This window comes from Ceratotherium simum, chromosome 4 (genome assembly GCF_057802395.1).
Source record: "Ceratotherium simum simum isolate JZ-2026a chromosome 4, ASM5780239v1, whole genome shotgun sequence".
In the NCBI taxonomy this organism is placed as follows: domain Eukaryota; kingdom Metazoa; phylum Chordata; class Mammalia; order Perissodactyla; family Rhinocerotidae; genus Ceratotherium; species Ceratotherium simum.
Window position 1 is genome coordinate 73,951,597 of NC_141903.1, and position 12,178 is coordinate 73,963,774.

The window sequence follows — 12,178 nt, forward strand, 5'->3', positions numbered from 1 at the left end:
ATAAGTATTTTTGTCTGAAGTTAGATAGTGGATGTCATGCCTGCGCCTTCATCGTCAGGATTTGTGTCTTGTGACACAAAGGCTGGTTATAGGGTCTAATTCCAAAAGGGAGTGGTCCGTGTACATAAGGATTGAGATAAGTGAGTTTTATTTGCTTTCCTTTGGCTCGGATTATTTTATATACTGTAGGTGTAGGTGGAAAGGTTATCAGCAATAGTGAAGCCATGCTGCACAGAGCAGTCAATCTAGCGGACAAGCCGAGGGTGAGTAATCCGTGTTGTGGGAGTGCCAGAAAAGACATTCTGGGAGTACTGAATTCTGTACTTTTTTCAGCAGCAGTTAAATATTGCCATTTAGTGGGCCTGAGTATTTATAGGCCCATTTTGTTTGGTTGGGCTATTACAAAATCAAAATCCCAGAACTAAAACTGGGGTTGTAGTTCAGTTCTAGAACAAAATATAGTAAAGCTTTGATATGACCAGAAGATCCGACTTTTCTGCTTAGTTTGTCTTTCTGGTTAACCGAAGGCTAATTTATTAAGTACCACAGTCATGCATCCCACTTTACCTGAGACAGTTTTGTGTATTCCCGTTTACACCCTATAATTATTAATAGCACTCCCTTTCAGTCTTCAAAGTATCCCAGTTTGAATGATAAATTGTATGGTAACCATAAGCCTTTTCCCCAATTCGTGGTGAAAATATTCATAAAAACATGAAGTTTTCCTCGCTCAGTAGCTGCAGAGAATTGGCCTTATCTGACCTCTGGGTGGTGAGCTAGCACCACAGAGGCATCTGTATGTGAACATCAATGATCACTGCACGGTACCGTGGACGAAGAAGTTGAAGGCATGGGGCATTTCCGTCTGTAGCCTCTCTGTGTAGCTCACTTTCTCCCACATCACTGTCCCCTGGCCGCTCGTGGAGTCCCTGTGTAACCTGGCTCCCATCTTGTTTCTGTGCTTCTTTTGCTCATTCTTATTGCTCTTCTCTCCTCTCACTCTATTCTGTTGTAAGAACCAAGACTGACTTCGGCTGTCTTGTACAAGGCCAAGGGAGATAAGAAGGTGATAGGGGATCACATAGATAACCAAGAGCACAGAGACCAGAGCAGCTGGCCCTCAGGTCCCAGAGCTGCTCCAAGCCTTCAACAGTGGAGTTCATAGATTTTCACTCCCCTGCCAGCCACTGTCATACTCTGCTTTGATTAGTTGATCTGCGTCTATATGTCCTGCTACAAAGACACACACTACCCTCTACTATATGTATTTTTTCACCCCATACTTCTACTTAATTATAGCACCTGTTTCCTGATTTGGGGTTATACGTAGACCATCATGGCCTCTCCAGTGTCTCTGTTATGACCCCTTGGCTTCAGCAGCCACTTTTGACTTTTTCTTCTCTCCGCACTTGGTTCAAATAACTTTTGCCTAATAACTCTCTTGGTAAATAACAACCTATCACCAACCAGCCTGTTAATTTTCTGCCCTAGTTCAGTTATCCAATTCTAGTCTAATCAGCTATGAACAAGGGGCAGGGAAGTTAAGTTTACATAGACTCGAGCATAAGCTGTTCTTTCAGGTGGGGCTATGGATTAGTCAGGTGCTATGACTGACATACCTGGTGGGATATGCCCATTGGTTGCCATGGATTTTCCCCATTCTGTGTGGTTTCAGTTTTTAAAATCATTTAGTCATTTGACTTCTAGCTAATCATAATGTTCCCTTGACAAGTGGATTTTTGAGCTTCATTGAACTTTGAATATCTCAGTGGCTTTTGAGTTCTATTTTTGAAAATTAAGTTTTAAAAACCTTTGATTTCCATTTGATGGAGATTTCACTGTGCAAATATCTTCAGTGTCATAGAAACTAGGAGAGATGACTAAGAACAAACTGGTAATGACTAAGTAGAAACCCTCAGTGAAGCCTATTGATATCCTTGGTTGTTAAATTTTAAAAGTTGAAAATGTAAAAGCTCTCATGAAATTTTAACTTTAAGTGGATTTTGTTAATAGACAAAGTTAGTGCCGCATTGAACATGGCCTGAGTATATGAAACACATATGGAATAACTTAACCAATCTACAATCCAGTGGGCATGACAATGCTTGGAGTACCCAAGAAAATCTCCTGGAATCCAAACATATTCCTCCCTCTCTGTACAGTGCTACAATAACTCTACTTCCTATTGATAATAAGGATCAACCACTCCAGCTAACAGAGTAACCCCATTTTTTGCCTGTAATGAAAATCTCCAAAAGGCCAGGTGGTACTCTCAACTTCGAATTCATCAGCACCATTATATCTTCTGGTGGAAGCTTTCTTCACATAGGTAAAAAGGCCTCCTAAGCAGCAGAGCTTAAAGTCATGAGAACCCTCATATTGATTCCACACATATTCTCCAGGTGTTTCATGATATAAATAAGAAAATGTAGAAATTCCTTGTGTATAAGTCTTCTCAAAGACTTCCTTTTATAATTAGCACAATGGGTCAAGCTAGGCTGCATATTGAAATTGCCTGAGGAGCTGTAAGAAAAAAATACTGATGCCTGGGTACCACACCTAGAGTTCCTGGGTGCTGAACCAGAACCTTCAAGGTGGAGAACCACTAGTTTATACAAAATGAGGGAAGGAAGGGTTAGGCTTGAGGGAATTTGACATCACCATGCATGGTAACTACTCTAGTTCAAGCAAGCCAGGAACAGTAGAGAAAGGGCTTCTGCAAAAATGGTGGCTTGGTAGAGAAGATGTGGGTACTCTGGTCATAATAATCCCTCCAAATGCTTCCTTTCAAATTCTCAGGGTCCCACTCTTCCAGTTTTTTCTGACTTTCCCAAAGTGACCTGATAAAGCTGTAAATTTCACTTATGTAATAATTTACAACTTCAAACATTGCATCTGCTCTTTGGCTTCAATAGTCCCAAAACTTTGAGTGTTGTCGGAGAAACTCCCTAATTCATAACTGTGCCTAGAACTCTGGATTTAAAATTTTGAGCATATCATTTCCTTCTCTTTAAACTTTTAGTGCTGTTAGAAACAGTCAGCCCTCCCCATTGCCTGTATGCTTCATAATGTCTATCACAGCAGTCACGTGGTCTACCAAAGTCTTGTCCTCCATAAGCCTCTTCATTCTCAGGTGATCGTCTAAATAGCTATTTCACCATCTCATGACATTTTTGTATGTCCCATCCTCTAATGTTAATCAGATAATCCAATCCAGATGACCACTTCTCTGAAGGTCTCTTGCCTGTAACCACTTCCACTATCAATCATTAATTTGAGAGGGGTTCTTGGTTGCAGAACGCAGAATCTAGTCCAGTTAATTTAAACATAAAGGAGGGCCAGAGGACACAGGGTTGGATGCTGAAGAGGCAGCCATGTCTGGAAAAACACCAACCACATTATAGTGGAAACACCTTTGTACTGCTGCCTGGTGTTTGGCACTTTTATGATACCAGGGACTGAACACCTAAATTTACATAGCTTCCCTAGGAGAGCCAGATAGTTCCTGCACCAAGCTGGCCAGAAAATCATATCTCCTTGCATACCACATCTGTTTCATTATGCTCACTTTTGCCTCCAAGCATCATATAACTACATCTCCTTAGCAAAATCTAAGTTGTATGGCACAATCCTAGCTACAAAGAAATCTGAGAAGTGTAGTTTTTAAAGCTTTCCAGCCTCTTTACCACCCAGAAACTAAAGCTTGAGGAGGTTTGGAACACACATTGACTGAGCCAACCTTATAGGTTTCTGCAACAGTTACTCAAAACTAGAATACTAGGAAATATCTAGATTAAAGGTACATCAATTCAGCAACTAAAGGAGAAAAATTAATTCCAGAGAGCACCTGGTATTCCCTCTGGTTTATCTCTTGAATCCATAAATGTTTATGTGATACATGATTTGGAATCCAAAAATTTCTAGAGGACCAGAAAAAAGGAGTGGGCTAGCAGAGAAAGGAGAGATTAATTTTTATTTGAGTAATACAAAAAATTTAGTAAGGCAGGTAGCATTTAAGTCTGCAAAAGGGCTGTCTTGTTTTCACAATTCCAGATTCTAGCATCTCTAATCAAAGGTATCCGACATGTGAAGTTCTGACTTGAGAATGTGTGAGGTCATAAACCACACTGGAATAATAAGTAAGGAATGTGGACAGCTTAGACTTAAGAGGTTCCTAGAATGCCCAATTGTCCTCCTCACTCAGGTATCACTGCCTAGGATCCTTCTACTAGCCAATCATTCCTTTGCACGGCTGTTTGTTCTCTAATTGACCTCTGAAAATGCAAAAGTTCATGGGAAGAGTTAAAAAATTAAACTCTTCTCTGTTATTAATGTCTTAATTCATTTATTTAAAAATATTTACTGGGGGCCAGCCCAGTGGTGTAGTAGTTAAGTTCGCACGCTCCACTTTGGGTGGCCCAGGGTTCACGGGTTCGGATCCTGGGTGTGGACATACACACCGCTCATAAAGTCATGCTGTGGTGGCGTCCCCTGTGCAAAGTGGAGGAAGATTGGCACAGATGGTAGCTCAGGGCCAATCTTCCTTACCAAAAAAAAAAAATTTTGCCGAACACCTACACCATGCCAGGAACTCTGCTAAGTGCCAAGGATATATTAGGGAGACACCTGTGAACATAACAGGCATGGCCTCTACCTTCATGGAACTTATATTTTAGTGGAAAGATAAGCATTAAAAATAATTGCACAGTTTGTTAACTCATTGTAACTGTGATAAATGCTGTGAAAGGGCTATTTCCCTGGTTACGAAAACAGACCACTAAAGCAAACAACAGTTTGGACATATCATTCAAGATATTTAAAATGACACTTCTATTCTTAATTTTTTTGAGGAATCTCCATACTGTTCCATATTGGCTGCACCAATTTACATTCTCACCAACGGTGTACCAGGGTTCCCTTTTCTCCATATCCTTGGCAGCATTTGTTATCTTTTATTTTTTTATAATAGCCATCCTAATAGGTGTGAGGTGATACCTCCTTGTGGTTTTGATTAGCATTTTTCTGATGATTAGTGATGTTGAGCATCTTTTCATATACGTGTTGGCCATTTGTATGCCTTCTTTGGGAAAATGTCTATTCAACCTTTTTGCCCATTTTTTAATCAGATTATTTATTTTTTGCTATTGAGTTATATGAGTTCTTTATATATTTTGGATATTAACCCCTTCTCAGATATATGATTTACCAATATTTTCTCCCATTCGGTAGGTTGTCTTTTCATTTTGTTGATGGTTTCCTTTGCTATGCAGAAGCTTTTTAGTTTGATATAATCCCGCTTATTTATTTTTGCTTTTGTTTCCTGTGGTTTTGGTGTCATATCCAAAAATTCATTGCCAAGACCCATGTCAAGGAACTTTTTCTCTATGTTTTCTTCTAGCAGTTTTATGATTTCAGGTCTTACGTTTAAGTAAGTTTAATCCATTTTGAGTTAATTTTTGTGTACGGTGTAAGATAAGGGTCTGATTTTATTCTTTTGCATATGGATATCCAGTTTTACCAACATCATTTTTTGAAGAGGCTATCCTTTCCCCACTTGTATTCTTGGTGTCCTTGTCAAAGATTAGCTGATTACATATGCATGAATTTATTTCTGGGTTCTTTATTCTGTTCCATTGGTCTATACATCTATTTTTATGCCAGTACCATACTGTTTTGATCACTATAGCTTTGTAATGTAGTTTGAAATCAGGAAGTATGTTGCCTCCAGCTTTGTTCTTTCTCAAAATTGCTTTGGGTGTTTGAGGTCTTTTGTGTTTCCATATGATCCACCAATCCTACTTCTGGGTATTTATCCAAAGAAATTTATATCAAGATCTCAAAGATATATCTGCATTGCCATGTTCATTGCAGCATTATTCGTAATAGCCAAGATATGGAAACAACCTAAATGTCTATTGTTGGATGAATGGATAAAGAAAATTTGGTATATACATACAATGGAATATTATTCAGCCTTAAAGCCAAAAAAAAAAAAGGAAAATCTGTCATTTGCAAGAACATAGATGACCTGCAGAACATTATGCTAAGTAAAATAAGCCAGACACAGAAAGAGAAATACTCTATAATATCACTTATAGGTGGGATCTAAAATAGTCAGATTCATAGAAGCAAAGAGTAGAATGGTGGTTGCCAGTGGCTGAGGAAAGGGGAAAATGGGGAGGTGATAGTCAAGGTGGAAAAAGTTTCAGTTATGCAGGATGAGTAAGTTCTGGAGCCCTACTATATAGCATAATGCCTATAGCTAACAATACTGTATTGATGCTTAAAACTTTCCAAGAGGGTAGATCTTACAAGTGTTCATAACACAAAAAAATGATGATAAAAGTAAAGTGGGCAAGAGGAAACTTTGGGAGGTGATGGATATGTTTGTGGCCTTGATGGTGGTGATGGTTTCCTGGACATATACTTGTCTCTAAACTCATTGAGTTGTATACATTAAATATGCACAGCTTTTTATATATCAATCATACCTCAATAAAGTGGTTAAAAATAAGCAACAAACATCTAAGGGCAGAGCATGGCAGTTTAGGCAGGGGAAGTGTGTATTTGAAGTGCTTATAGTAGTCACTAGATAAATTGTAAATTTAGGGAAAAAAAGATATTTAAAATGATAAAGTTTGTTTTAGAGCTATACATGTGCCTAGCGCTTCAGATACATCTTTCCGAATACATCCTTACATTTGGGAACTTAATAAACATTTTTTAAGAGTTACTTTACAATAAAAAATTGTTTCTGGTATCCCTCCATAATGGGCCTACCAATTTTCTTCTTGGAACTATTTCATTGAGCTTGAAGAGTAATGTCTCTCTAGATCTATTTTAGTCCATGACTTTCTTCTTTTATAGAGTTGGGGATCTCCAAGTTGGTGCTTGACACAGTGGTGGCCTGGAACTTGCTCTTCTCCTCTCTTTTCTGCTCTCTACTACTGGCATTACCATTCTTCTAGGAGCTCAGCTCAGACTTCTGTGTGATTCATCCATCCATTTCCCATATCTCCCCGATCTTGTCAGTTGACGAATTCAGTTGATTGATCTCCTCAATATCTCTCAAATTCATCTTTTATTTCCATTACCACTGACCAGATCAGGCCATTGTGACTTAAACTGGACTGTTATAAAAACTTTTAAATAATTCCTATACCCACAGGATTTCTCTAGTCTCTTCCACCCTGCAGAGAGAAAAGGCCAGGTTTTGTTCATCTCTGAAATCTAAGCACTTAGTTGTCAGAGCAGGAAACATGAAAGATAGGCAATACATTGTTTGTTAAATGATGCCTGGTTTTATTGCTTCTCTCTTCAAAAGCCTGTGCTGGTTTCCTGTTGCCCTCAGGTTGAAACTCTCCTCCGCCTTTTGTCACCGTACATCAGTCTTCCTGTCTGCCTTATTGCTCACACAATCTAATGATGCACCCTCTGGTGGCTACTTACTTTTGGGCTCATTTTGATTTTCCCATCCTCCCTTCTTCCATATCTTCATTTGTCAAAGTCCTATCCATGTTTTCGGACCCTGCTCCATTATCTTCTCTATGAGGCCACCTGAGATTCTTCTCCCATAATAGTTGATCTTTCTTTCCTGCTCTCTCAAAGACTTAATAACTCCATTATAGCACAGTTTGTCTTCAATTATAGCTCTTGAGTGGACAGGGCTTCATTTTAAGTGCCAATTATGATCAGTTGGTAATGGCAGCCTAGAGCAAGTATTCTAAGGATATACTTAGGTTCCTCATGAAAGAAGATGCCAAAACAGATTAGATGCTATACGTGGGCACAGAAGGAGAGAGAGAAAAAACTGCCCATGGATTAACCAACTTTGTTATAGATCCCTATGTTATGTGTCTATTCAGCTAGATCATGTATCCTCAGATCCTCTATCATAATTTGTGTTCAATTTGATCCTTAAACATTCTATTCCCTGATTTTAAAAGTTTACAATCTAAAATGGCAAATATGACATTTGAGATAGAATGTGATAATGGAGAAGATAGGTATAAAGTGCTAATGAAATGGTCCTTGAAGACTGGGTAGGAAGACATGAAAAACAAGAGGGGGAAGGCAGTATATATATCCAAAGGAAATGAAATCAGTATCTTGGAGAAATATCTGCATTCCCATGTTCATTACAGCATTATTCACAATAGCCAAGATATGGAAACAACCTAATGTCTATTGAAGGATGAATGGATAAAGAAAATGTGTATACACGTACACATACACAAACACACAAAATGGAATATTATTCAGGCTTTAAAAAGCCAATAAATGTAAGTCCATAAAGTTATTTCTTAACTAGGTATTAAATTCTAAACAGCAAAAGTGAAAAATCTAGAAAATTACTTTTGAAAATTTCTTAAGTTGTTCATGCAGTGTAATACACATTTTAAAATATAAAACCACGTATTCTATAATCACTCTAAACTTCAAGAGGTACTGAATAGAGCAATGAAAGCTACAAAAAAATCCAATATCTATGCATTCTAACTTTCCTACCTCTAAGGTACCTATCACAACACAACAGGAGGATGCAGTGTGGGTGGAAAATTTCTCAGTTCCCTCAGATTTTATCCCATTTCTTAGAAAGTAGTAAATCTATCCATATTTAATATTTATTAATAGATTTGTTTATTTTGAAACAATGTATATAAAAGAATCTAATGAAAGGCTTGGAACATACTTGGAGCTTAACAAATGTTTGCTGGATTTGACTTTAAATCTTGCTTATTAATTAGACCCATGTGCAACTGTTCTTTGAAAAGTTGTTTAGGAGACCTTAGTTGGCTTCCTCTCTTTCCAAGTTCACATCTTCTGTGTGGCCCGGTAAACAGCTGTCATTCTCTTGCCATTTACACTAGTTTCAAGACACCTTTCCATAATTCTGCAAATACATATTGAAGGAAGAAAACATTTTTTGCCCATCAAACTTAAAAATTAGTAACATCATATACTGACTGGGATATGGGAAATAGGCACTCTTGTACACTTTTGATAGGAGTTTGAACTATTTAAACCTTTTTGGAAAAATTCATTCTACAAGAGAAATAAAAGCACAAATTCTTGTGCTGGCAAATACTGAAACCAACTCATATGTTCATCAATAGGAAATAATTGAAGAAATATGTTATGTTATTCCCACACTGTGGAAAATGATATACCATAAAAATAAAAAACTAGATAGATCTATGGGTATCGATTAGAAAAATGCCCATGATATTTTTCTTAAGTTCAATAAATTGTGAAATAATAGGCAAAATATAGTACTATCTTTGTTAAAAACAAAAACTGAAAACTCAACCACAGGAAAACAAACCTAGTATGTATGTGTATTTGTTTGTATAAGACTTTCAACAGTGTGGAGGGATATCCCCTAGGTTGTTATATTTGGTAAGCCCAAGGAGATGGGGCAGTTGGATATTTGAGGGAAGAGTAAAACAATCATTTTATCTCTTGTTCCTCTGTTGTTTGAAGGCTTGATCCAAATTAGTGGCATAGGAATTAAAAGAAAAAGACAACTGGGAGATGTAATATGGAAATGGAGTGGATAGGATTATTTGACAACTCTTTGGATGTGGGGGAGAGGGAAATGAAGAAATCAAGCACAGCTTGTCAGTTTCTAGCCTGATTGACTGGGGGAACCGCACTGTCATTCATTGACACAGAGATATCATGAGAAGTGAATTCCTTTTTATCATTAACAGAGGAGAAATGATGAGTTTGGGTTATCAGCCAAAGTGGTGCTGTTTCTTATTTTAAACAATAATTGCTCCTATAGGAAAGCTTCTTATATTGGTATTGAAACCTTAGAAAAAAATGCTGCTTTATAGTTGCAGTTTGTGTAAACTACAGAACTAAAAGAGCCAGACCGGTGTCTAATATTTTACCTTATCCATGCATATTATTCCAAAACAAGAGAACATTTCTTTTAATTGGAAAAAAATATATTAGAATTTTTTTTTTTCATTTTTTGTTTATTGCAGTAACATTGGTTTATAACATTGCAAAAATTTCAGGTGTACATCATTGTACTTCTATTTCTGCATGGACTACATCATGTTCACCACCAAAATACTAATTACAACCCATCACCACACACATGTACCGAATTATCCCTTTCACCCTCCTCCCTCCCCCCTTCCCCTCTGGTAACCACCAATCCAATCTCTGTCCCTATGTGTTTGTTTATTGTTGTTATTATCTACTACTTAATGAAGGAAATCATACGGTATTTGGCCTTCTCCCTCTGACTTATTTCACTTTGCATTATACCCTCAATGTCCATCCATGTTGTCACAAATGGCTGGATTTCGTCGTTTCTTATGGCTGAGTAGTATTCTATATTAGAATTTAAAATCACCTCAAACGTGTGAAGAAAAGTAAGTTTTCCTGCTGTATTCAAAGTGGCAGAAAGTGTAAAATATGACCTGTACAGTTTTTACTATATGTTTCTTTTGTGTTGTTTTAATATAGTCATTCCTCTTGCAAGTGCATTTGTAACTCAATGCCAAGTAAGTTAACAGAGTATATTCTTGCTATTCTATAGAGGCAGCCTTGCAAAGATTTTTATTTATAGACATAGCTTGTGCACTTTTATTCCATAGAAAGCAGCATTAGAAATTTACCCCCATTGAGAATTTATTTCTTGCAAGTGCTGTCAAAATGCTGGGTGAATTTATTCCTGTATAATTATGTCATATTTTATGTTGGGGCTGAAATAGAAGTGTGTAATCCATCAGTTTGAGCTCTTTTGCATAGATAAATGAGTCAACAAAGTCACCTCAATAAATCATTTTAATTTTCACTTTCAGTTATGTGAAAATCAAATGCTCTTGCATATCTTTATTCTCCGTTCATCATTGATTGTGTTTTTACTTCAGACATTATTGCTACGTTAGTCTTTCTCAGTTGAATTATGTGGGGCTTTCCATGGGAAATGTTTTTCATATTATATTTGCTATGTCTAATCTGAGTTAAAACAGAAATTCCTATAACGGCCATGTTTTTATTTTGAGTCCAAAGAATTTCATGAGTCTCAAAACCTTCAGAGTACTGGGTGATTATGATATTGTGTGAATTCACCCAAGATAATTTATTTTATTGACTAATTCTTATGGTTTGAATTAAGCTACATATGGTCCCCCATTGGAGGAAGTAGAACAGAGTTAATAAATTTAATATTTTGTATATTTCTTGTTTTCCAGAAAATAAATACTGCTGGAACCAGTAATGCAGATGTCCCTTTGGCTGATCCCGGAATGTACCAATTGGACATTACATTAAGAAGGGGTCAAAGTTTAGCTGCCCGAGATCGAGGAGGTAAGAACATAAAAGCAACATCTCTTGGAAACTTATTCTGTTTGTTTGTGACAAACTTTATTTTCCCTATGGTTGCTTAAGTAAAAAAAATCAACTATAATTTTTAGAAGGTTGGGTTCAATGATGTGGTTCAAAATGTTACCTGACTCCTCTGACCACGGAGGAAGAGGTTCTCATGCAAGTTCAAAAACTCCAATCCAGATAGCAAGGTTCCTACCAAACTGCTGACAAATTAGACTCTGCATTATGTCTAATCAGTGACCCAATTGGTTAAGTAGATGAGGCACAAATTTGAAGCCACATCAGAAGTCATCTTTGGGCAGACCTGAAATGTCTTTTGCTGCATAGATTTGCTCAGTTGAATCTGCTGAAATTGCAGAATCCAGCACTGGCATTTCACCAAAACTTTGCAGCTTCTCAACAAGTGATTTTTCTGAGGCTTGGTTGGACCTGGCAATAGCCTCATGGTAGATTAAATAGGTCTTTGTAGGTCATGATGAAGGATGAGATAAAGCAAATACTCTTTAGTACCTAGATTCCAAATCCCAAGGCAACCTCCTGATGAACTAGCCTGGGCTACATTAGGGATTCCATGAACCCAGATTAGAAGGCAGGACCAGAGATAGACCCAAAGTAGACTGTATAGCATCCTTTGCACGTTTTGAAATATCAGTTGTTCAGGATATGAAGACCTGAGGGTTCTGAGGGCCGACAATACCTAAGGAAGCTGAGTTTGGGTGTCCCACTAGAAGAGAAGAGAGCCCCTGAGCCTATGATAACTCATTGGCAGACAACTTGGAGAGTGTTCCTGGCATCACATGATCTTGTTTTTATCCTCCCACTCAAGTTG

General features: G+C 37.5%; 1 protein-coding gene across 12 annotated transcripts in view; it reads left to right on the forward strand.

Moving 5' to 3' along the window:
• The window catches only part of MCTP1 (multiple C2 and transmembrane domain containing 1), a 507,353-nt gene that overhangs the window by 207,283 nt on the left and 287,892 nt on the right, over positions 1-12,178 (forward strand). For all 12 annotated transcript variants that reach the window (XM_087430024.1, XM_087430027.1, XM_087430026.1 and 9 more), the window contains exon 2: positions 11,214-11,328. In XM_087430024.1, coding sequence (XP_087286150.1) covers positions 11,214-11,328 — 115 coding nt within the window. The remainder of the gene's footprint in view (positions 1-11,213; positions 11,329-12,178) is intronic.